Below are 24,232 nucleotides of genomic sequence, written 5' to 3'. Positions count from 1 at the left end.
AGGTCTACATAATTGTGGTGCTTGCTGTACAAAGATTATTTGTTAACTGAGTGTATTCTTGGTTTACTGCTGCTGGGACCCTGATTCTGTCCCATATTTGGGAAAGAGCTGGTGGGAAGATGTCACAAAAATCTTTATTGTTAACAAAGGCAAAATACCTGTCTAGCAAACCATTCTTCAAAATCATTCCCTTCTCTTCACTTGGCAGATGTGCTTCAAAAGGGATCTCTGAGTGAGAATCCGGTGGCATCCCTTTCATTGTGTGACTATAGACTTCAGCCCTTCTCTCCATCCCAAGACAGCTTTAGAGCTAATGAATAAAGTGGAGCTAAGCATAGATCTGTTTATAATATTGCTGAAAGAAAGAAAGAAAAGGACCTGGGCTAGCGATGTACAAATTTGTCCATTTTGGTTTCTCTACTTTCCCCAACCTTATGTTCAGTTCTCCACTTTCCACATCTGTTTGCGATTATTTTTTACAAAGAAAAAAGTCCTCAAGTAACTTTGTTAGCATTTCAGTGTGCATTTCTCCTCATATACACATGCTTGTATGCAGTTTTCGCAAAAGTGCTCATTTTTACAAAGCAGATTTCACTAAAATATGCATTTTTAAGCATACATTTCCCCTGACCCATGCATTTATATACACATTACTTGGCTGCATAAGTGCAGTACAAAATTCTTAGAATTTCAAATTTCAAAATTTTGTCCATTTATTGTTTCGCAAAGGGCCAATTTATTAGGTTCAGTTGTAAATGCAAACTGATTTTACATAATTTCTCCCAGAACCCTAGTATGGTCCCTCTTTCTTCCAGTCATCTGCAACATTTTTCACCATTAATATAAACTAACAATTCAGTTTCATCCAGTATTAACTGAGCTGACCCCCCACAAAATGAATTTTCTGGGAAATATCTTAATTTACCTCACCACATACAAACACAGATTACTTTAAAAATCCTACACAGCTGAGGAATATTTAATGAAATGCCCTGTGTCAGTTTTGACACCTCCCCAAATAGGATGGAGAATTTGCAGAAGCCGTTTCTGCCCGCCTCAAATGTCTCCTTTTTCTATACTTTACCAAGTTGTGAACTACTTCTAGCATCTGCCTTCCAGACTAACATTCTGCAAGTAAGGGAAGCTGGAGTATGATGAAGTTTTTTATCAGGGAAGAATGACTGCTGGTCAGTTTGAATTGCTGCTAATTATATACAAGTGGTAGATATTTACGCCAGTAACTTCATTGCTGTTATTTCTATGGAAAGAACTGTGACCTTTCACAATCAATCTACATACTGAAACCCACATTTCTCTGGAAGCATTCAATTGCCAGGGGTAACAGGACTGAACAAGCAAAGTGTTAGTCAAAAACAATGAAAAATTCACTAGTTACATCCATTGTTTTTTCCAGAATTAATCTTGGAAAAAACTTTTATACATATTCCAATGAAAACACAATTCACTTATCATATATGTTCCAATGAAAACATGATTCACTTATAAGTAGAGACATTCTGAGTCTATACTTTGAAAGCTCCCAAGGCCATAAAACACCCCAAAATCAAATGAAGTATATTACAAGGAAACATTGCTAAAGTACAGGCCAGACAATTACATGACTCTCTGTTCAGGCGCATTATTGCCTGGAATCTTTATTTGGTTTTATAAAGTGCCCCAAAATAATGTGCTTATAATTTCCTGGGAAATTCCTGGGTTTTAAAATAATATTGCACATAACAAGGGATAGGGGAGAAATTAGATTATTCTCTTATTTAAAGGAAAACCTACCAAATTTGCACTTCCCAAAACAATACACAAACCAAAGTACAGCCATCCTTCAAAATCCGCACTTATGGGAATTTTGCAATGCAACCAAGTAACGTGTACAAAGATGCATATACTAGGGTTATGAGTGCATGAAAGTGCACATATCAGTGAAAAACAGCATAAAAACATGTGTTATATTGGGGAAATTATTACTACTATTTTATTTTTATTTATTAAAATTCTTTTGCACAAATGGGTATATTGGGTCAAACAGCATTTAAGAAGTATGTATTAGAAATTTGCACTAAAGTGCTGATAAACCTTCAGAATGACTTTTCTTTAAAAAAAACAATGTAAATTGATGTGGAGACCTGAATTTAAGATGCAAAACTGAGAAACAGAAAGAACAAAAATTGACAATCTCACCCATTCCTAGACAAAAAAGCAGATTTCCTTTGTTGACTATCAATGTAGTTCTGTTATCTCAGAAATAAATTAAGATTAATGTCAGCAGTGGGCTGGTTTTAAGGTGATAAGGCACCACAGAAGCCCTGCTCAGGTATTGTCAGCTGGTGAGTTGAAAGGAGCAGAGCAGTGCTCTCCCTGACATTACACCCTCCACACACAAACTCTTTACCCGCATAGTTCTATGCACTCAAAAGTTTCTCCAGAATCTGGAATACTGATTGTTCAGGCCTCTGGATTTTGGGGTTGCCTTGGTGCATTCAACTATACTAACAAAGGCCCCCTCCTCCTTCTGAATTGTTTGCTATGGGAGCAATGGACTCTGGAATAAGAATGTAAGATTAACCCTGCTGGATCAGGCCAGTGACCCATCTAGTCTGGCAGTGGGCCGTCATAGTGGCCAACGAGATGTCTATGTGAAGTCTGCAAGCAGGACCTTAGAGCAACAGTGCTCTGTCTTCATATGGTTTTCCAGTAAATAGATTTCAGAAGCTTAGTGCCTCCAGCTAGAGAGGTAGAACATAGCCATCAAGGTGAACTGCCAAGTGATTGTAAAAGAGTCAGACTTTCTGCAGCACTAGGCACTTGAACATTTCCCTCTGCCCTTATAGCAGCTGTAACAATATGGGCAAACCAAAGGGCAGGGCTGAACGGGGTAACTTTTGGCAAGGGAGAGTTGTGGTATGGAAGAATTTGGTGAGTCAAATGGTGGATTGAAGCCAGTAAGTCAGTGTGTGTGGTTAAATGTGGAAACAGTTTACTGAACTCACCCGATTAAAAGTATTCAGCAAAATTATTGATGCTAAAGGCAAAGCTAAGCATGAAGATTGTGCGCTGTCTCCTCACATTTTAAACTTTTGTTTCAATGCAGCTGCAGCAAGGCTTTGAATCTGATCTGAGCAGATCCAAGGGGAAGGGTTTTTAAGCCTTTCCCAAGATAGTTGTCTGATTAGAACTGCTTCCGCCCAGCTCTTTTTGTCCTCGCTGGAGAAAATATAGACGGGCCCCAGTATTTTTCTCCTTATAAGTAGGAAAACAAGGACAGCGAGCAAATGTTGATCAGAAAAATGATCTACAGAGAAAGGATTAAGCACCTCTTCCACACCCGTGCTTCAGTCAAATCCACACACACACACACTGTATTAAAGTACAAAGCCAAACTATCTATAGATACTGCACATTTCTCCCTCACTACAAGTACCGGTAGGTAAAATGAGCAGGAAATATGCCTGGTTGCTGGCTAACTTAGAAGCTGGTTATCTGTAGTTCCCAAACATTAAGCTGGTGTCAGTGTTGAACTTCTTCTCTTTGCTGTATTGTTAAGCAGAATAAACCACAAAAATCTGGCTCACAAAGTTTCCCAATACTCACCAGCAGCTACAAATTATGAGGAGCAAAGACAGGGGAATTAGTTACGTAATAAGTTCCGTGCTCAGTGTGGCAATACTGTACTCCTATAGAATTTCTCTGAACTTTGAAGAGAATAAAGCAGCTGCCTATGGCCAGACGGAGCCCTAAGTTGAAGCCCCCTCAGAGCTTTTTATTGAGTCCAGATGCCTTGCAGAGGAAGAAGATGCCAGAAAATTTTGGGTGGGAAACCCCCAGCTCCTTGTAGCTTGGTTTTTGCCATCAGCCACACATGTGGTTCATTCGTTGCATTAGTCAGTATACAAAATAAACAGCCTATTTGGCACAGCCTCAGAAAGGACTGAGGTTTGGGATGTCAGCCACAAACATGATGAATAAGTAAATATGCCATAGGCAAACTGAGGAAAGTGCAGCAGATAAAAAAATAAGCATGCAAATTCAGTCACAGTTGTTGTCCACCTAACCAAGACTCATTCCTAAGAAATGCAAGAAACTCAGCCATGGGTAAAGAGCCATCATCATTAAGACCGTATAACAACCTGCTCTGAAGAACATATCTTATAAACGTGAATTCCTCAGCTAAAATGCCTCTACTGTTTCAACCCAAGAGGAAAGCATTTTTCTCATGATGGCATTATGTTCAGATCTGGTCTTGTACTTTGGTCCTGCTAAATGCAAAGCTCTACAGGTCATCAAACCCTTTCCCTCTTAGGTTGTGGCTGTTTCAGCTCCATGTCCCCAGGATGCTTGCACATCCTGTTTTTCGTGTGCTTATGCAATCGCCAAGAGTGATCCATGTCCCACTATGATATGAGCAGCCTAGGGCGATGACCTGAATGCTCTCATGCCCAAGGGTCCACATAGCTTCAGAGGTGGGAGTGAGGCTGAGCCACCCAGAGTTACATCACTCCTTGTTTGGAAGGTACAGTCAATTACTTCACAGCCACTCCTATTTCCTGCTGCATCCAAATGTCCTAAATGAAAGCAACACCCATCTCTGTCAACACCTTCGCTTCAAGTTTGAGCCCTCGGGTTTGCTGAACACATTTTTTTGAGCACATTTTATGGCACCCGGATCCGCTGCACTTCATAACTTCACTCTTTGCTCTTATACAAACGATGAGTGACATTGTTATATCAGGACAAATTGAGGAAGAGTTAAGATACAAAGACACTTGTTTTGAGAAATGATCACAAATTGCCTATAGGCTCATCTAGACTTCCTATTGCACTGTGTCCCCCAGGCACAGGACTGAGGGCTTTGTGTCTTGAGTTGTGTGTGTGTTTGTTGGGCATAGCACTTTTCCAGGGGAAACCCATGTCTTACCACTGAATTGGAGCAAATGGCAATCAGCAGAAAATCCAGCTGCTGTTTGCTCTGATATAGCAATTAAATGTGGGTACTCCTGGAGAAAGTGCCAGGACAATCAATCAATCAAGGCTCAGACATGAAGCTTTAAATCCCAGCCCTGTGCCTAGAAAGGTGGCACAAAAAGAAGTCTGGATGAGCCCTGTGTGTTTCAGCAGTCATCCAGGAACAGAATGAACTATGTGAGAATACCTCCTCAATAGACCATTTACTTTTCAGGATTTTATATATTTATGTATTTTAGAGTGATGCATATTCTAGTTATCTCCCACTTGGACTACTGCAATGCACTTTACATGGGGCTGTCTTTGAAGGTGACCCGGAAACTACAATTAATCCAGATTTGTGCCTGGGAGTGGCCACTGAGACCATATGACACAGGTCCTGAAAGAGCAACATTGGCTCCCAGTACGTTTTCGAGCCAAGCACAATTCAAAGTGTTGGTGCTGACCTTTAAAGCCCTAAACGGCCTTGGCCCAGTATACCTGAAGGGGCATCTCCACCCCCATTGTTCAGCCTGGACACTGAGGTCCAGTGCCGAGGGCCTTCTGGCAGTTCCCTCACTGCGAGGTTACAGGGAACTAGGCAGAGTGTCTTCTTAGTAGTGGCGCCCGCCCTGTGCAACACCCTACCATCAGATGTCAAGGAAATAAACAACCATTTGACTTTTAGAAGACATCTAAAGGCAGCTCTGTTTAGGGAAGTTTTTAATGTTTGATCTTTTATCGTGTTTTTAATATTCTGTTGGGAGCTACCCAGAGTGGCTGGGGAAACACAGCCAGATGGGCAGTGTATAAATTCTTCTTCTTCTTCTTCTTCTTCTTCTTCTTCTTCTTCTTCTTCTTCTTCTTCTTCTTCTTCTTCTTCTGGTTTAATGTTCAACTAAAAAATCATCATTGGCCACTCTCTCATTTAAGATATGTCTTAAAGACTCCTTTATGTAAATTCAGGCCACATCTGCACTATACATTTAACACAGTTTCTGAGCACTTTGAACAATCATGACTTCCCCCGAAGAATCATGGGAAGTGTCGTTTGTTAAGAGTGCTAAGAGATGCTAAGGTAAAGGTAAAGGTACCCCTGCCCGTACGGGCCAGTTGTGTCCGACTCTAGGGTTGTGCGCTCATCTCGCTCAAGAGGCCAGGAGCCAGCTCTGTCTGAAGACACTTCCGGGTCACGTGGCCAGCATGACGAAGCTGCATCTGGTGAGCCAGCACCAGCGCAGCACACTGAAATGCTGTTTACCTTCCCGCTATAAAGCGGACCCTATTTATCTACTTGCACTTAGGGGTGCTTTCGAACTGATAGGTGGGCAGGAGCTGGGACCGAACGACGGGAGCTCACCCCGCCGCGGGGATTCGAACCGCCGACCATACGATCAGCAAGTCCTAGGCACTGAGGTTTTACCTGCAGCGCCACCCGCGTCCCAGAGATGCTAGGAGAGCTCTATTCCCCTCACACATCTACAATTAGCAGAGTGGTTTGGCAATCAATGTCAACAAACTTCAGTTCCCAGGGTTCTTTGGGGGAAGGCATGCCTGTTTAAAGTAGTATGATTATGTTTTAAAATGTATTACCTTGATGGAGGCTCAATCCCTTTCCTCCAAGGACCTCAAGGTGCCACACTTGATTCTCCCTGCTCTCCATTTTATCCTCACAACAACCGTCTTTGGTTGGTTAGGCTGTGAGATAGAGAGTGGCTCAAGGTCACCCAGTGAGCTTCATGGTAGAGTGGGAAATTGAACTCCCAAGTCCTAGTTTGATACAACTAGGTGTTCAGTATTTCTTCTTCTTCCTTCCTGAGTCTTTGAAAGGTCATATGAAAGGGTGCCAATTTTCTCAAATACAAATGTTGGCACAGGAAGTTTTCTTTTGTTGCTAGTTGGTTCTGTAGAAACTCCCACATTTTTTGCTTAGAGAGACTTGTCTCCCCGCCATCCGCACCTTTCCGCCTCAGGATCACATTACAATATTCCTGCAGCCCTTATATGGCATGAGGAAGTGAATGCAAGCAGCAGGCACTATTAGAAGAAACCTTTAGGGTGCAAAGATCAAGCGATAACTGGAGTTATCTGGAGTTAAAGGCTTCAGAAGATTTTGAGAGTCGTAGATCACAAGAGCATTTGCTTTTGCACTTTATTCAACCTTCCTATAAGATTTAGGGCTCATCCAGACTTCCTTTTTTGCCATGTTTCTAGGCACAGGTCTGGGCTTCAAAACTCCACTTCTGGGCAGTGATTGTTGTTGTTGTTCTTTGTCCCAGAGCTTTCCCCAAGAAACCCTATGCTTTGCTGCTGAATTGAAGCGAATGGCAATTGGATTTTCTGTGAGTGCCAGGGGAAAAAAACACTCAGACACGTGCAGCACGAAAGGAAATCTGGATGAGCCAGGGATGGGAGTTAGGGCTCATTCACAGTTCTGCTTGTGCCTTTAGACAGATGCATTTAGATATTCTGAACTAGTGGCTGATGCCCATTGTGACTGGTAGGGCAGAAAACAGGAGGTAGAACCAGAGCCAATAGCAAGCAGAGACAACTAATTCTAGTTTTGCCGCCATCCTCCTCCTCCTCGCTGCTGAATTCTACATGGGCAACACTGAGACTAAGGACGAAGGGGAAGTTGACAGGTGTTGTCAAGTCCTGGGCTGTCTGTATGCAGGCAGGCAGGCAGGCAGGCAGGGCTGACTGAGATTGGTGGGGCACAGTGGCGTAGCGTGGGAGGTGCAGGGGGGGCTGGCCGCACCGGGCGCAACATCTGGGGGTTAGGGTTAGGGGGCGCAAATCCACGGGTTAGGGGGTGCAAATTACTTGCCTTGCCCCGGGTGCTGACAACCCACGCTACGCCACTGGTGGGGCAGTGCCCTCATGTACCCAAATGGACCAGCCTCCACTGCTCTAAACTGAGACCCCCCTGTACACTCAGGCATGCGCCTATAATGGACCTACAAAATCAGACACTTGTGACCGATGCACACACAAAAGCTAGCATCTCATCTTCTTTGTCTTGTTGCATTTCCTCCTTTATGGACATCCATACTATTAAAAGAATCTTGCAGAGAAAAGCAGCAGCTGAAATATTTCCCCCTTCCCTGCTGAGTTCCCTCAAGTCGAATGTAATCACCATTGTTACCTGGAGGAAATGTTGTCACCCAGCATCTGTGCCTGATGTCACTGCTCCCTGCACCCCTTCCCTCTTATATTTTCCCCCAACAGGATTTGAACTGCTTTCTCTCTCTCTCTCTCTCTCTCTCTCTCTCTCTCTCTCTCTCTCTCTCTTTCTCTGATGTGGCTCAGATGTTGTTCAGCAGCGCATCCTGATTGCTTAGACAAACACACCACAAGCTCCAGTAGTGATGATCCATATAATTAGATTCTGACTTCCTGGTGCCCTTTACAATGGGTGGCATTTAGGCAAAATACACCCATTGAGATCATGGGCAGATCAGGAGTGATTTGTTCTAAAATTACGTAGAAAATTACTTCTTGCATTATGTTTAATGTGCAGGTTTTGTATGTGCCCAGGTGGTTAGCTTTCTGCATTACACTGGTACCTCAGGTTACATATGCTTCAGGTTACATACGCTTCAGGTTACAAACTCCGCTAACCCAGAAATAGTGCTTCAGGTTAAGAACTTTGCTTCAGGATGAGAACAGAAATTGGGCTCCGGCGGCGCGGCAGCAGCAGGAGGCCCCATTAGCTAAAGTGGCGCTTCAGGTTAAGAACAGTTTCAGGTTAAGAAGAGACCTCCGGAACGAATTGAGTACTTAACCCAAGGTACCACTGTACTAATTTAGTGCACAACTGCTGAGTTAGCATCATGACTGCCTACCACCTGGACACAGCCTAACTTGTAGCCCTGCAGATGTTATTGGACTACAGTTTCCATGTTCCATGACTATCAACTCTGCTAGCTGGAGACTGCAGTCTCCACAAGCCCTGGGTGAGTGCCTGGGGGCTCTTACCGCCACTTGGCAGAAAGTGTGTGTGGGGGTGAACTCAACTTTTGTAACACTATGTTAACGCTAGAATTATCACAAGTACAGTGTTTGAATGCACAGCAGTATTGTATTTTTCACTGTGAAAAACAACAATTTTTAAAATGTCATTGAAATCCTGGTAACCCAGCTCAGTTCTAAAAGTAAATATGAACTTTTTGCCCAGGTCAGCTGAGCCTGGGTCTCAGTCCCTAAATCTAATCCTGCTCAAAGCCCGTACTAGCTGCATGAAATATTCTAACAATTTTCCATTACCAGGCAAAGCATTTTCAAGGCTCCAGGTCTCGAAACTGTCGGAAAGAAGGAAGCAGAGCAAGATCGAACATGTTGCCTTTAACTATATATAGATGGTGTGAACTCTCCAGGAGTTTTTATTTCTGATACTTAACTGGATTTGTTAAAAGTAGGGATATATTCGCAACAACAGCATGAGCAATCAAAACTCGAAACCATCGGCACACCCACCAGCTTTGCGGAAAGTGTTCACATTTGGTGAATGACTAGTTACTGTACAAAGAAAAATAGAATAAACTATTACTAAATCTCTGACAGCTTCTGGTTTAAGCATGTCAAACAGGAAGTACCATGCCTATGTGGTTTGACCTATTTTCATAATGTAAATCATTTTCCCCTTGATCTGAGGCTTGGGCATAGGGGAAGACCCATTGGTCAGCTTTCCATCAAAGCTGTGCCTCCTTCACTTACTCTGTGCCAGGGTGGAGGAACCCTCCAGATGTTCTAGTACTCTAACTCCCACCAACCTCATTCAGCATGGCCAATGATCAGGGATGGTGGAAGTTGTAGTCCAGCAGCATCAGGAGTGCCACAGGTTCCCCAGCTCTGCTCCACCAGAAGACACTGCTTTGAGGGAGACCTCAACCTTCTACATGGCAAGCTATCCTCACATGGCTGTGGTATGTATGTGTGTGATGCACAAACCTATGATGCAGTGGAAGAAGATCCAACTTGCTTTTACATAGATCCAGGAAGTCTTCCATAGATCCAGGAAGTCACCAACAGAGCAGCTGTGAAGATCAGTAGATAGCTATCTTAATTACTTCCACAGTCCATTTGTACTCATAATTGTTGGGTGTATTAGTGTATGTCCTACCTTTCAGTTGTACACCATCAATTAAAACAATATGCAATCCATAAAACAAAAAAGGCCAAAACAAAAGAGATTTTAAAAAAACAAAAAACAGTACCCATACATTGAAGAGGAAGAGGAATGTAAACCAAGTCAAAGTTGTGGCAGAACAAAAAGATGTTGGCAGCACACCAAAAGAGGGACCAACAGCATTTCCCAGCCTAGGCCCTGTCCTTCACTCCAACCAATCCGACCTCTGATGATGGTTGAAGGGTCTCTGCTGATGAGTGCAAGGGAGGGGCAGACTTGTGAGACAACGCAGTCTGTGTAAGAAGCCAGTAGATCAAAACAGTGATGTACTTCGATCAGTTCCCCACACTTTATTTCTACCACAAAGGTCATCTGCAACTATGAAAACTGTTTTTATTTGCCCCTCTTAGCCTTCCACCTTTACTCAAATACAAAAAAAGTGCAACTAGCCCTTCAGTGCTTTGTATCCAATCACCACTTTTCATGCCTCGGGCAAAAGGAGCTTGCGAGGCCTACTAAGTTTCTTATTGGTATGAGCTTTTCTGTGCATGCACACGAAATCTCATTCTAATAACAAACTTAGTTGGTCTCTAAGGTGCTACTGGAAGGAAATTTTTTTATTTTGTTTCGACTATGGCAGACCAACATGGCTACCTACCTGTTGCAAGGCCTAGGCAGAGAAAGCTGGGTGGGAATATGAAAGCTGTGTGTGCAGGTCTCCTGTGCCTCGTACAACTCTGAATGTGGTCTCTGATGCAGGATTGGAAAACAGGGCTCTAGTGAGACCTTTCACATGGGTGCTGTACCCATGTTGCAAATGACTCAGGTCCCATCTATTTTATTTAAATGCTGCCACCACCCAGACAATTTTACAGGCCAGTTATACTTTACAGCCACCACTTAAACTTTGCAGCACCTTTTAGAGCTGTCCATGCAGAGAATATAATCACACATGGTGTGCTTTGGCTACTCACGAAGGTAACACCAACCTAGACTTAAGGAAGGCATTTGGAGTGACATGGAGAAAATTGTGCCATCCATGTCAGGGGTGAGCCAGAACACTAAAACAGTTAAAAACCACCCAATAGCTGCAATATGGTGCCAGTCCTGAAACTTGCTGTACTAAAACATGAGAAGTGTGTCTAAAGGTCTCATCATCTGATTTATGGCTTGGTGGCAGGGCATATGCTTTGAGATCAAAGGTCCCAGATCCAATCTGAATAATCTCCAGTATAGATGCACTGAGTACAGTAAGGATATGTTCAGTCCCAGGCATCTCAGGGTAAGACAGAGAAAGAACCTTGTCTGATACCCAGGAGAACAACAGCTGCACAATTTAGATACAGCATGGAGCAAGATGGGCCTGTGGTTGGACTCAGTATAAGGCAGTTTCCTATGTTCCTAGATTTGGGAATTTCAAAACATAAATGCTTGTTTTCTTGAAGAGGAACGGATGCATTAGACACTTTCCCATGCATGAGTCAGTGTAGTAACATACCCATCAACTGGCCTGATAAAATCAGGGCATCCGGTTTTTGGGCACTGTGGGTCTCCAAAAATGCATGATCTTGGAGCCCAAAAATGAATGTGTGGGAAAGAATATGCCAGATCATGACCTTGTGTGCAATCACAGAGCCCCAAAACATGTGTTTTGGGGCTCCGTTATATGGCGTGAGACTGTGATCCCATGCAGTTTGCCCCAAAATGCGTTTTTGAGGCTAGGTGATCTTGCATGGGTCGCATGACTCACACAGGAACAGAGCCATGTCCCAGATGTTGGAGGGTTAAAATGTTGGTGGGTATGTAGTAAGTGGTTTCAGTGCTGGATTCTGATCATTGGTCAAATCCCCACAGAGCTAGCCATGAACTCATATGAAAACAGCAAACCCATGTCTCCCTGGCTAATGTTTAATAATAAAATCTACTGGATGAAGGGTGGTATACCAATTTTAACAACAACAACAACAACTGCAAAGAGGGGCATACAAACATATCCACCCATAAGTATGTAGATAGACTGCCCACCACCCACAAATATCTCATTAGAAATAGAAATTGAAGGGCTGAGTTAATTACAATATTTGTTAATCATTTCTATAGGATGCCTGATCACATAGGTTTCCCCAAACCTTCTACTGCTGGGGCTCTCAGACTTTCTACCCCCAGGGCTCACTGGAAGGGTTGACAACAACTGAGAGCCCAACAGTCACAGAATTCTGGAAGCAGAGATTGCCATACTACAGCTGGCAGTTACTGACATTTTCTACTGATATCTGATTTGTCTTTGGAAATTATTAAATCCTTCCATTTCCACCCCACCCACAAACTTCTCTGTCTCTCAGCCATCTTTACCAGCATGCAAGCACTTGCTGGTCCAGCTGAAAGACATGGCTAGCGGGGATGGTGCAGGTAACTGAGACTCAACTGAAAGTGGCCCAAGTCCCATGTGTAGGTCTCAGCTCAATGTCTGAGAAACTCTACTGCATTAATTTTCCATTAATTTTTCTTCTATGCTCTGTTATGTTCTGCTGTTGCTGGTCCTTTCCTTTTTGCCTTTTCTTTTACTGTTTTGAATTATTTCAGTTAGATAGATGATGATAGATAGATAGATGATAGATGATTAGATAGATGATAGATAGATAGATAGATAGATGATAGATAGATAGATAGATAGATAGATAGATAGATAGATAGATAGATAGATAGATGATAGATGATAGATGATAGATAGATAGATGATAGATAGATAGATAGATGATAGATAGATAGATGATAGATAGATAGACAGACAGATAGATAATAGATAGATGAGAGAGAGAGAGAGAGAGAGAGAGAGAGAGAGAGAGAGAGAGAGATGATAGATAGATGATAGATAGATGATAGATAGATAGATAGATAGATAGATAGATGATAGATGATAGATAGATAGATAGATAGATAGATAGATAGATAGATAGATAGATAGATAGATAGATGATAGATAGATATAGATAGATAGATAGATAGATGATAGATAGATGATAGATGATTATGATAGATGATATAGATAGATGATAGATATAGATGATAGATTAGATAGATGATAGATAGATGATAGATAGATAGATAGATAGATAGATAGATAGATAGATAGATAGATGATAGATAGATGATAGATAGATAGATAGATGATAGATAGATAGATATAGATAGATAGATGATAGATAGCTAGATAGATGATAGATAGATAGATAGATAGATAGATAGATAGATAGATAGATAGATAGATGATAGATAGATTAGATAGATAGATAGATAGATAGATAGATGATAGATAGATAGATAGATAGATAGATAGATAGATAGATAGATATAGATGATAGATAGATAGATAGATAGATAGATGATAGATAGATAGATAGATAGATAGATAGATAGATAGATAGATAGATAGATGATATGAGAGGGGGGATCCTGGAAGTTAAAAAGGAACTGTCCCTATAGAAAAATGCTAATTTGGCTGCACCACAATGCTTAGGACAGGTTATAAGCAGTTATATAAGCATCACTGCAACAGCGGTACACCAGCATCGTATGCAAATATGCCAGCACAAATGTCTAGGAAGGAGGATATTTAGGAAGGAGCTTTTACTCTTTTTTTCCCTTCCTAAAAAGAATATTTTCCAGATTCTGCCACTGATGTAGTCCATATCCCTTTGAATGAACTTTAAATGTAGTGTGATTAGCGGGAGGGGATGGCAGAAATCACAGTTTAGGAAACTGAGAATGCTTTTCTTCATGCACTGTTCCAAGAGTGTGCCCCATTGAAAAATCATGGGAGCTTACTTCTGAGTAAACATGCATAGGATTACATTGTGAGGCTTGATCTTCACATGTAGCAGAATGACACAATAAGGTTTTAAAGGGGTAGTTGGGCTCTTCAAATTCAGACTACCGGGGGAGGGTGGATATCACATGATTTAATGCCCTCCTGAAGCTGCAGGTAGAAGATCAACACAGCAAGAAGTTGGCTGGTTATAATAGGTTGTATTTTTGTTTTACTTTTAGGAAGCTTTTTCACATGTGGAACCCATGCGGTCTAAAGTGGTGTGGTCCACCTTGCCACTTGAGAATTGTATCACCTCTTTCTGCTGTGTATGCAGACTATACATTTAATATGACTTATTTCAAAGAATTCTGGGAGCTGTAGTTTGTTAAGAGTTCTAGATATGGTAATTCTGTGAGGCAGAAACTACAGTTCCCTGGATTCTTTGGAGGAAGCCATGTGCTTTAAATGTGTGTTGAATATCCTTTAACTGTATCGTGTGGATCTACGACTGAAATCCTAGACACACGTATTTGGGAGTAAGTCAAATGGAAATAAATAAAGGTCACTTTTGGGTTGGCATGCATAAGATTGGGTTGTCAAATTGGTCACCTAGAAAAATCTATTCCATTGCTTTTGAAAAATAGTGTGGAAAATAAACACAAAAGGGGGAAAATGGAACAATATAAATATTTATTTTTCCAGTATAAAAGAATAAAACATAAATAATTCTGACTGAACAAATTAGAACAAATCACATATCCATTAGATCTATTGACAGTCATCAGAAATGTTATCAGGTTAGATGCTTCTTCTTCTTTTTTCTTTGTATGTCCATATTTTATTTCCAATATGAAGCCAAGATATATTCCATAGGAATCATAATAAGCATTAATTTGACTCTCACAACTCATCTTCTCATTTCAGCAAGCAGAAACTCTCTTACATACACACTGAGCATACACATTAGCCTTATAAAAGCTTGGATAGCCAAAAGAAAATGGACTCACAGTGATAGCCTCTCTCTGATGGCTTCATTAAAATTGCTTATTCCAAACAACCATAGGGCTATGCATACTTCACAAAAACTGTTCCATAAATACATTAATATAAATAAGTGCAGTGCAATGGTGTGGGTTTGTTTCCAAATGGTTAATCTGGAGAGGATGGCTGAACTCAGCTTCTGGCCAGCTTCTCTGACATGTCATTTTCCCCGACAGCATGGCTAAGAGTTCCAAAGAGACGGTCCCAGTGGGTAAAGTATGGGGCATAGTTGAATTTGAACTTCAGGTGATGGAGATCGTGGTGTGGTGCTCCTCCATACAGACCAAATGGGACCAGTCTGTGGGTCGACCACGGCAAGTCATAGCCAGAATGATCCTCCACCGCAAACCAGATGTTGGCAACGAAGAATGTCATCTCCGTCAAAGGATGACATTTCAGCAGCATAGGGCTGATCCCCGCAAAAAAACCCAGCCAAAGCAGTTCCCACATGCTGGCGTACTGGGTGGTGAGAGCAAACGTAGAGATGTGCTTGTGGTGGACCTTGTGAAAGGTCTTGTAGAGCCATGGCACCCGGTGATGCAGCAGATGCCATAGGAAATACAGGAAGTCAAAGAGCAGCAGGCAGAGCGTTATGTCCAGCAAGAGCCTCGGCAAGGCAGGAGCTTTCACTGGCAAACTCACTGGTCTCCAGTACCAATGAGCGACAGTCACTGGGAAAATGCAGACCAGGTGGTGGTAGACGTTTTGAGTCATGCAAAGTGCCATCATACTCAGAGTGGGAGAACTCTGGGGCTGGATTTTGTACTTTATCAAGGCTGGGACTCGAGTGCTGAAGAAGTCCAGAGCGATGAACGGCAGGCAGAAAGCTGTGTATAGCGTAAAGTTGAACAGCACTGGGAAGAAGGGTGACTTGAGCAAAGCCTCCTGCGTTACGATGGAGTCCCAGACCGGCTGCAAAGTCAGCATGCCTTCCCTGTCCTCCAGCCCATCACAACTGAGCAGCTCTCTGTTCTGAACACTGGAGTTCATGTTGCCTTGTGCTGCTGCTGCCGCTGCTTGTCTGTCTGTCTGCTGCTGCTGCTGCAACCGGGCTCCTTTTAACCAGCCTTCTTTCATCCACTCCTTCATATGACATCACAAAAGAAGGGGGAGGAAATTCCTTTAACTAACCCGTGCAGTTTCCTTTCTTTCTCAAAGTTAAAGAAAGCAAAACGTGTCAAAGGAATTTCCCCGTTGCATATTTCACGTGTTTCCCATTGGCTGAGCTGCCCTTGGCCACGCCCCCTCTTCTGCACATTCCATTGTATTTTTCCATTGGACGCAAGCCTGTATAGCCTGTTGCTTATCCAAGCTAGTTTGTGAAAGAAATGACATTCTGCAGGATGCAAAGGCATAGGGAAATAAAAGAGGAACGTGTGCACAACCTCCAGGCAAATGAAATCAGTAGAGTCTGACTAGGGTGTGTTTCAAAAACTGGGAAAGAAGTGAATCACATTCTCAGATTTGTGAGACGTATTGAAAGCACAGGAGTCTAAAAACAAAACCTGGAAACTTAACTTCTGGCTTCTCAACTGTTGGCATGTGCTAGAGCAGGGGTAGCCAATGAGGTGCTCTCCAGCTATTGCTGAACTTCAATTCCTATCAGCTAATAATAATAATAATAATAATAATAATAATAATAATAATAATTTATTATTTATACCCCACCCATCTGGAATAGGGATCAGCACATAACTAGGGCTGCTAGGCAATCATGTCCATTTTTGTTTCTTTCCCCCATTTTTTCCAGTCTTAAGTTTGGCACACTTTATTTCCACATCTATTTGTGATTTTTAAAGAAAATAGTCCTCATGAAAACTCACCAGCATTTTAGTGTGAATTTCTCCTAATTGTATGCAACTTTGCCTAATACAGTCATAACTCATGTTGCATTAGGTTCATGTTGTGTCTTTTCGGCTTGCGAATGCGGCAAACCCGGAAGTGTATACTTACAGGTTTTGCCACATGTGCTTGCGCAGAAGCGTTCTGCATGCTTCACACATGCACAGAAGCACTCTATTGTGCTCCGCGCTTGTGCAGAAGCGCCGCTCTAGTTGCACACTTTTCGGGGTGCGAACGGTACCCCGGAACGGATTGCGTCCGCAACTAGAGGGACCACTGTATATGCATTTCTGCAAAGCCATTTCCCCTGCTACAGTGTGTTTTTGCATGTTTTCATTCATGTATGCATTTGTATCAACATTTTACCCATTTTTGGTTTTTTGTTTTTTTTTTGGTACACAGGTGGCTAGAGAACTGCATTGCAAAATTCGGAGAAGTGTGAATTCTGAAGGATGACTGTGTTTCAGTTCATGTATTGTTTTGGAAAGTTCAAATTAGGTTGATTCACCTTTAAATAGGAACTGAACTGGATTTCTCTCCCATTTATGCATACAACCCATGCAAGTCATTCATATATAACACTCAAGCGGCAATCCTATGCACACTTAATTGGGAGTAAGTTCCAGTGAACATAATCGGAATTACTTCTTAGTAGACATGGATAGGATTTTAAAGGGTAATTTAGTCAGTGTGATGTAGTGGTTACACTGTTGCTTGAGGACCTGGGAGACCACAGTTCAAATCCTGACTCAGCCTGGGTAACTTTGGGTAACCTTGGGGCAGTCACAATCCCACTGCCTAATCAACCTCATGGAGTTGTTGTGAGAATATGGTGGGGAGGGGGGGAGAACCATGAACACCACCTTGAGCCCCTTGGAGGGAAGGTGGGCTATAAATGTAAACAGCGACAAAATAAAACAAATCATGTTAATACTAGTAGCAGCAGTAGTGCTCTACTGTACTTAGCAATGGTTTACAGTCAATTTCATGCAACCCCTTTGAGAACCAATGTCCTCTGACAGTTCAGTCTTCAGGAATTATCCCCACTTCTTATGGTTAAAGACCATAAATGAGGGGAAATTGTGAAGAGCCTTGTATCTCTCCATTCTCTACACTTGAGCTTATTGGCACAAGTGCATCTAGGGGTATATTGCGTCATCCGTGACATGTCTGTTGGAAGAAATTACCGGAACGAGGCACCACAAATGGTTCAAGACTTTAACATCTAAAGGGACTGTGGAAATTAAGTGTCACTGCCATCTATTGGACACAATTAAATATGCAGGGCACTCCTTACTACTGCACGCAGTGCTAATCCTGAGGGATTAGAAACTATTAATGAATTAAAATGATTCCCCCAAAGGGAATAAACTCTACCTTGTCTGTTGTAAGTGCTGTTTCTCACTTCCCTTGGGGCTATAGGAAATTAAGGATGTGTCAAGGATTAAGCACTTCTAATCTTAAAAATCCTCCAAGACACATAACACCTCTGTCATTTCAGGGATTCATTTTATTGGCCCACATCCAACTCATCACTACCTCCAAGAACTGGTCCAACACCTCAATTGTCTCTTATTATTCAGATGAGACAGAGAGCTAGAGCTGGGTGTCATTTGTATATTGATGACACTTCATGCCAAATCACAAAGGCTTCCTAAAGTTGTTAAATAGCATGAGGGGCAATATGGTACACTGTGGTACCACAGGACAACTCCCATAGTGCTGAACTGGAACCTCCCATGAATACATTCTGGAATCAACCCTAGAGGTAAGAGCAAAACCACTGACGTATAGGGACTCCAGCTCCCACCTCTCTGAGATACTTGAGAAAGACACTGTGGTCCACAGTATTGAAAGCTATGGAGAGATGGAGGAGGACAAGGAGGGTCACACTATCCATAATTCTCACCTGATAGATGTCATCAACAAGGGTGCCCAAGGCAGTTTTAGTGCCATGACCTGGTCAGAAGCCTGACTGGAATGGATCCAAGATGTTTTACAAAGATTCAACAACTTAATGAAATTGCTAGTTCTATTAACTACATTCGTGTTCAGGTGGTGTGTCCCTAAATCCTGGATCAGATATGGAGAACCTGTGGGCCTCCTAGATTAGGGTAACCAGACGTCCCCGGATTTGCAAATCTGTCCCCGGACAGATTCTGTCCCCAGAACATCCCCAGATTTACAAATTTGTCCCTGGGAAACGTGGCAGTGGCAGCCTCAGCAGCCCGGAGCCAGCCTGATAGCACAGTTGGCTCTGGCTGGCTTCAGGAGCTGCCTGCTGCTCGCTGCCACTGCCACGGCTGAAGCAGAACCAGGGACGTCTGGTGGTACAGATCTCCTTCCCCCTCCCCCCTTTGTTTTGACTGATCGGGGGAGGCTTGGGAGTCACAGGTGGGCAGGCATTGCCCAGGAGGGGTGCAAGATGCGTGGCTTCTCTGCCAGGCAAGGTGCAATGCCTTTCTTTTGCACCCTGTGAAACATGTGCATTTATTGTTTCACAGGGTGAGAAGGAAGGAAGGAAGGGGTTTGCACCTTTATACAATATGCATGCATGCTTTGGCCCAGGGTCTTTTGCCTCACCATCCCCGCTACTGACTCCCTGTTGCTACTCAGCTTCAAAAAAAAAAAAAGGGTCCCAGGAGTCATTGAAAAAAATCTGGTAACCATATCCTAGATGTTGTTGGACTCCTAGTCCCATAATCCCTTATCATTGGCCATGTTGACTGATGGGAGTTGGAGTCCAAAAACTCCTGGAAGGCCACTGGTTCCACCCTGCTGTCTGAAGTGATGGGGAAACGACTTGGATGAGCCATTAGACAATACTTTGTGGAAGAGAATCTGGGTAAAAACTGCCTTTAAAGCTGTTTCACCAAGAATCCAGGAAAATGAACTTGGGTATATATACTGGGTATATATACTGATTGCATATATACCCATTGAATAAAATGATGTATTAGCTATGTTGAAATAAATAAATAAAATTTAAAAAACCTGTCCAGTAGCACCCTAGAGACCAACTAAGTTTGTTCTGGGTATAAGCTTTGGTGTGCATGCACACTTCTTCAGATACACTGAAACAGAAGTCACCAGACCCTTATATATAGTGGGAGGGTGGGATGGGGTTTTTCTCAGAAGGTTAGTGGGAGATGGGTGATTGGCTTAACGTGCCTGATTGTGTCAGAATGGGAACAAATGCTGAAAATGTGGCCCTTCTGATGGGTGAAGCAACTGCCGCACCAAACATAACTTGTGAATGAGCTATTGTGTTCAGTAGGTGGGAGGAGATACATCCCAGATCTCAGTGCTTTCCTATAGACCCTGTTTACACACTCTGCTGCCACCTACTGGGTGTACCTGACATGATGCACACTATACAGGCATTTGTGAACAAGGCCCCAAGCTAAAATCTTGCTTTCTAAAAGGTCTTCTGTGTAATATGATTGCACTGGTGGATGTACCGGCTAGAGCTGATCCTTGCATGCTTTTCCATCTTCACACAAGAACCCACAAATTATTGTCATTCTGCTTAAGCAATCACATTTGTTTTCTGCAAAAGAAGCTACATTAGGGGTTTGGCTAGATATTGGAAATCTTGCTTTCAGGCATTAGCAAAAGGTTTCTTTTTTTTTTTAATAGATATTTATTGGAGTTTTTAGAAAAGAAATACAATAATAATAGACAGTGTTGCTTTGTTTTTACAAAATTTCATAACATCCTTAGACTTCCTCACGTCTCCCGCTCCCACTTGCATCATTAATAAATTTTTGTCAAGCAAATTATCATCTTATTTCCAAATTTATAACCACTTATTTAAACACAATAAAAAAAAAATTCTCCTACAAATTTTGTTTCTCTTAATCTCTCTTATCATCAAATTCTGATCTATTTTAGTGATGGCCAATTATTTATAACCAAGCATCCTTCTTAACATTCCACTAAATCACAATGTTTTTGTAGATAAATCTTGAATTTCTTCCAATCTTCTTCAATCCTTTCTTCTCCCAGGTCTCGGATTCTGCCAGTCATCTCCGCCAATTGCATATAGTCCATCAGTTGCATCTGCCATTCTTCCAGTGTGGGTAGATCTTGAGTTTTCCAGTTCTTAGCGAGTAGTATCCTTGCTGCTGTTGTTGCGTACATGAAAAATGTTCTATCTTTCTTTAACACCTTCTGGTCGACAATGCCCAATGCAAAAGGTTTCTTTGTCTCTGGCTTTCTTTGTTTCTGTTTCTGTTTCTCGCTCTCTCGCTCTCTTTGATACATGTTGCAAAAGCAGCATCCTCCATCTAAAGATGTTACAGAGCAGTTACAAAGCACCATTTGTAAGTGCCCCAGCTGCATCTTTTGATGGCAAATAGCATCAACTCACTTTAAATAGTAGCTTGTTCCAGGAAGGTATCCAAATTAAAGCAAAAAGGGGCAGCACTATGAGATTCAAAAAAGCAACAAAAGCTCCTATGTCTAGGATCTTTAACTAATGATTTCGCCATTACAATGAAAACTACTTAGTAAAAGGTGAAAAGTATATATGATCTGAATAGAAACCAAAGTTTAAGGATTAAGTATGTTGCTCTGAAGTGTCCATATTGTGAAATGTAATACAGGGATTTTAGAATATTTGTGAGGTTTTCTTTCTTTCTTTTCTCTCTCTTCTATGTGTCCTCCTTTTTTCCCTTATCTCTTTCTATACTTTCCCGTTTCTTTTTTCTTTTGCCTCTCTCTTTCCTGTTTCCCCCCTCTCTCTTTGTTTTACCATATGCATTAGATAGTAAGAAGGTATAAATTTTACCTGATAAGAATATATGTGTGTGTATATATATTTGTGTGTGTGTGAAATTAAACAATGAGCAAAGGGGGGGGGGACTTGCAGAACACTTCCCCCCTTTTGTAAGTGCACTTGCTTGCTATACTGTGTTTGTTGGTACCACTTTTCCATTGGATCACTGCTGGGACAGCTAGAGGTTACATGGGCTAGGAGAAGGCTTAGGGAGGTCTTCATGAAATGGCACTATTGTATGGAGGTTATTATTATTACTATTATCATTATTATTTACACTCCACTCATCTGGCTAAGTTTCCCCAGCCACTCTGGGCAGCTCCCAGCAGAATATTAAAAACTCGATAAAAGATTAAACATTAGCAACTTCCCTAAACAGGGCTGCCTTCAGATGTCTTCTAAAAGTCAATTGGTTTATGTCATTGACATCTGGTGGGAGGGCATTCCACAGGGTGGGTGCCACTGTCGAGAAGGCCCTCTGCCTGGTTCCCTGTAACTTCACTTCTCACAGTGAGGGAACCGTCAGAAGGCCCTCAGAGCTGGACCTCAATTTGCTGAACGATGGGGGTGGAGACACTCCTTCAGGAATACTGGGCCGAGGCCATTTCTCAACCCATTTCATTCAATACAGATACATTACATTAATTAACTATACATTCCATCCTAATCCCACCAATTTTCTATGGCAGAGGTTGACAGCAAGAGTACTGAGTTAACACCACCCCCAACTCAGACATGCAGAAGGGTTTTCCATCCCCACCTCTGATTTAAGAATGCACAAAAGAGTTAACAGTGTGAGCTTAGCATCAAAATTACTGACATTTTCTAGGTACCAAAGAACGTGTTCTTTACCAAAACCTAGGTCAAGGAAACCTGATGGAGAAAATGAACAGGCAGTTATTTAAAAGGATGGGGAGGTTAGCAGGTGTAGAGTGGTTGCACAAGGAAATGGGCCATTGTGGTCTAAACCACTGAGCCTCTTGGGCCTGCCGATCGGAAGGTCAGCGATTCGAATCCGCTTGATGGGGTGAGCACCCCTTGTTCTGACCCAGCTTCTGGCAACCTAGTAGTTTGAAAGCATACCAGTGCAAGTAGATAAATAGGTACCACTGTGGTGGGAAGGTAAATGGAGTTTCCGTGCACTCTGGCTTCTATCAGGGTGTTCCGTTGCACCAGAAACAGTTAAGTCATGCTGGCCAGATGACCTGGAAAGTCATCTGTGGACAAGTGCCAGCTCCCTTGACTGGACCATCCAAGGATCATTTACCTTTACCTAATATTGATGCATAACAAGGCACAGGGATGTCTAAACACTCCCAAAAGTCTTCCTTTGTAGACAGTGGATCAATGTTTAGGAACTTCCAGGGACTGCCTGGATACTGAGGAGTGGGCACTAGGAAATAACTTGCTACTATTTTTGTGTTTTTATGCTGTGAGCTACCCTGTGATCCTCGTATGAAGGGCAGTACAGAAATTTAATTAATTAATTAATGTAAAATAAAAACTCTTGGATCCAAAATTTAAACCACTTGTTCTGAATTGTTAAGCATTTCTGACACAACTGGTTATTCTTATAGACATTCCTGTCATCTGTTTTGAAATTAAAGCTACAGAAATTCTGACATTTTGGATACCCAAGTAATTGCATTATTTCTCTCTGGTCTTGTACAGCTTCTTGCTCCATGTGGTTTTTGTGACTAAAAGTGATTGTCTGACCATCTCTTTTTTGGAGAGATCCTTCCAGAGTATCATATCTACAGGAAAACTTCTTGTTCTTCCTTCTTCCTTCATCCTTCTTCCTTCTTCCTCCTTCTTTTCCTTCTTCCTTCTTTCTTCTTCCTTCTTCTTTGGCGATCATTCATAGCAGAGTAAGATTGTCTTCCATAAACACGGTTTTAACAGTGAGTCCGTAAGTGACTGTGGGGGCCAGTTCTGGATCCATCCCAGCACCCTCCCAAACCCCCCAAACCTAGAAACATATGCGGCCTAGGACCCATGTACCTACAGGACCGCCTCTCCTGGTATGCTCCACGGAGGACCTTAAGGTCTACATATGATAACACTTTGGAGGTCCCAGGTCACAAGGTGGTTAGATTGGTCTCAAGTAGGGCCAGGACCTTTTCAGTACTGGCCCTGACTTGGTGGAACACTCTGTCACAAGAGACTATGGCCCTGCGGGACTTGACATCTTTCCGAAGGGCCTGCAAGACAGAGCTGTTCCACCTGGCCTTTGGTTTGGACTCAGTCTGACCCTTAAGTTTCCCTCCCCTTACAGTTTTGACCTATGGGCTACTTTTAAAATGAGGCTGCATTTTAAATTGCATTCTAACCTGTATTTTAAGTTGCTTTATTTTTTTTTCCTATTATGTTTTTATTGTAATTTTATTGGTGTTAGCTGCCCTGAGCCAGGCTTTGGCCAGGGAAGGTGAGGTAGAAATAAACATACTTACTTACTTACTTACTTATTTTTACTATTACTATTATTATCATTATGCATAGTGCACAGGTTTCTTCATTATTTCATAACTGCAAGTATGGTTCCTGGTGGGTGTGGGTGTTTATGGGTGTGTGGGTGTATATACTGTGTTGACCCGAATATAAGCCACACCCAAGTATAAGCCACACCTTTGGAATTCAAGGGGGGGGGGGAGAAAAAAAGGACAATACTCAAATATAA

At 42.2% G+C, this 24,232-nt stretch overlaps 1 protein-coding gene across 1 annotated transcript; it reads right to left on the bottom strand.

Moving 5' to 3' along the window:
• Positions 1–14,561: 14,561 nt before the first annotated feature.
• On the bottom strand, positions 14,562–16,092 carry CH25H (cholesterol 25-hydroxylase). The gene has a single exon (XM_081912238.1). The coding sequence runs from the start codon at positions 16,020–16,022 to the stop codon at positions 15,066–15,068; it is 957 nt and encodes a 318-aa protein (XP_081768364.1). The 5' UTR covers positions 16,023–16,092; the 3' UTR covers positions 14,562–15,065.
• Between the last annotated feature and the right edge of the window lie 8,140 nt (positions 16,093–24,232).

Source organism: Podarcis melisellensis (genome assembly GCF_964234715.1).
Source record: "Podarcis melisellensis genome assembly, chromosome: 5".
Lineage (NCBI taxonomy): Eukaryota > Metazoa > Chordata > Lepidosauria > Squamata > Lacertidae > Podarcis > Podarcis melisellensis.
The sequence above is the reverse complement of the archived record's forward strand: the minus strand, read 5'-3'. Positions and strand labels throughout refer to the sequence as shown.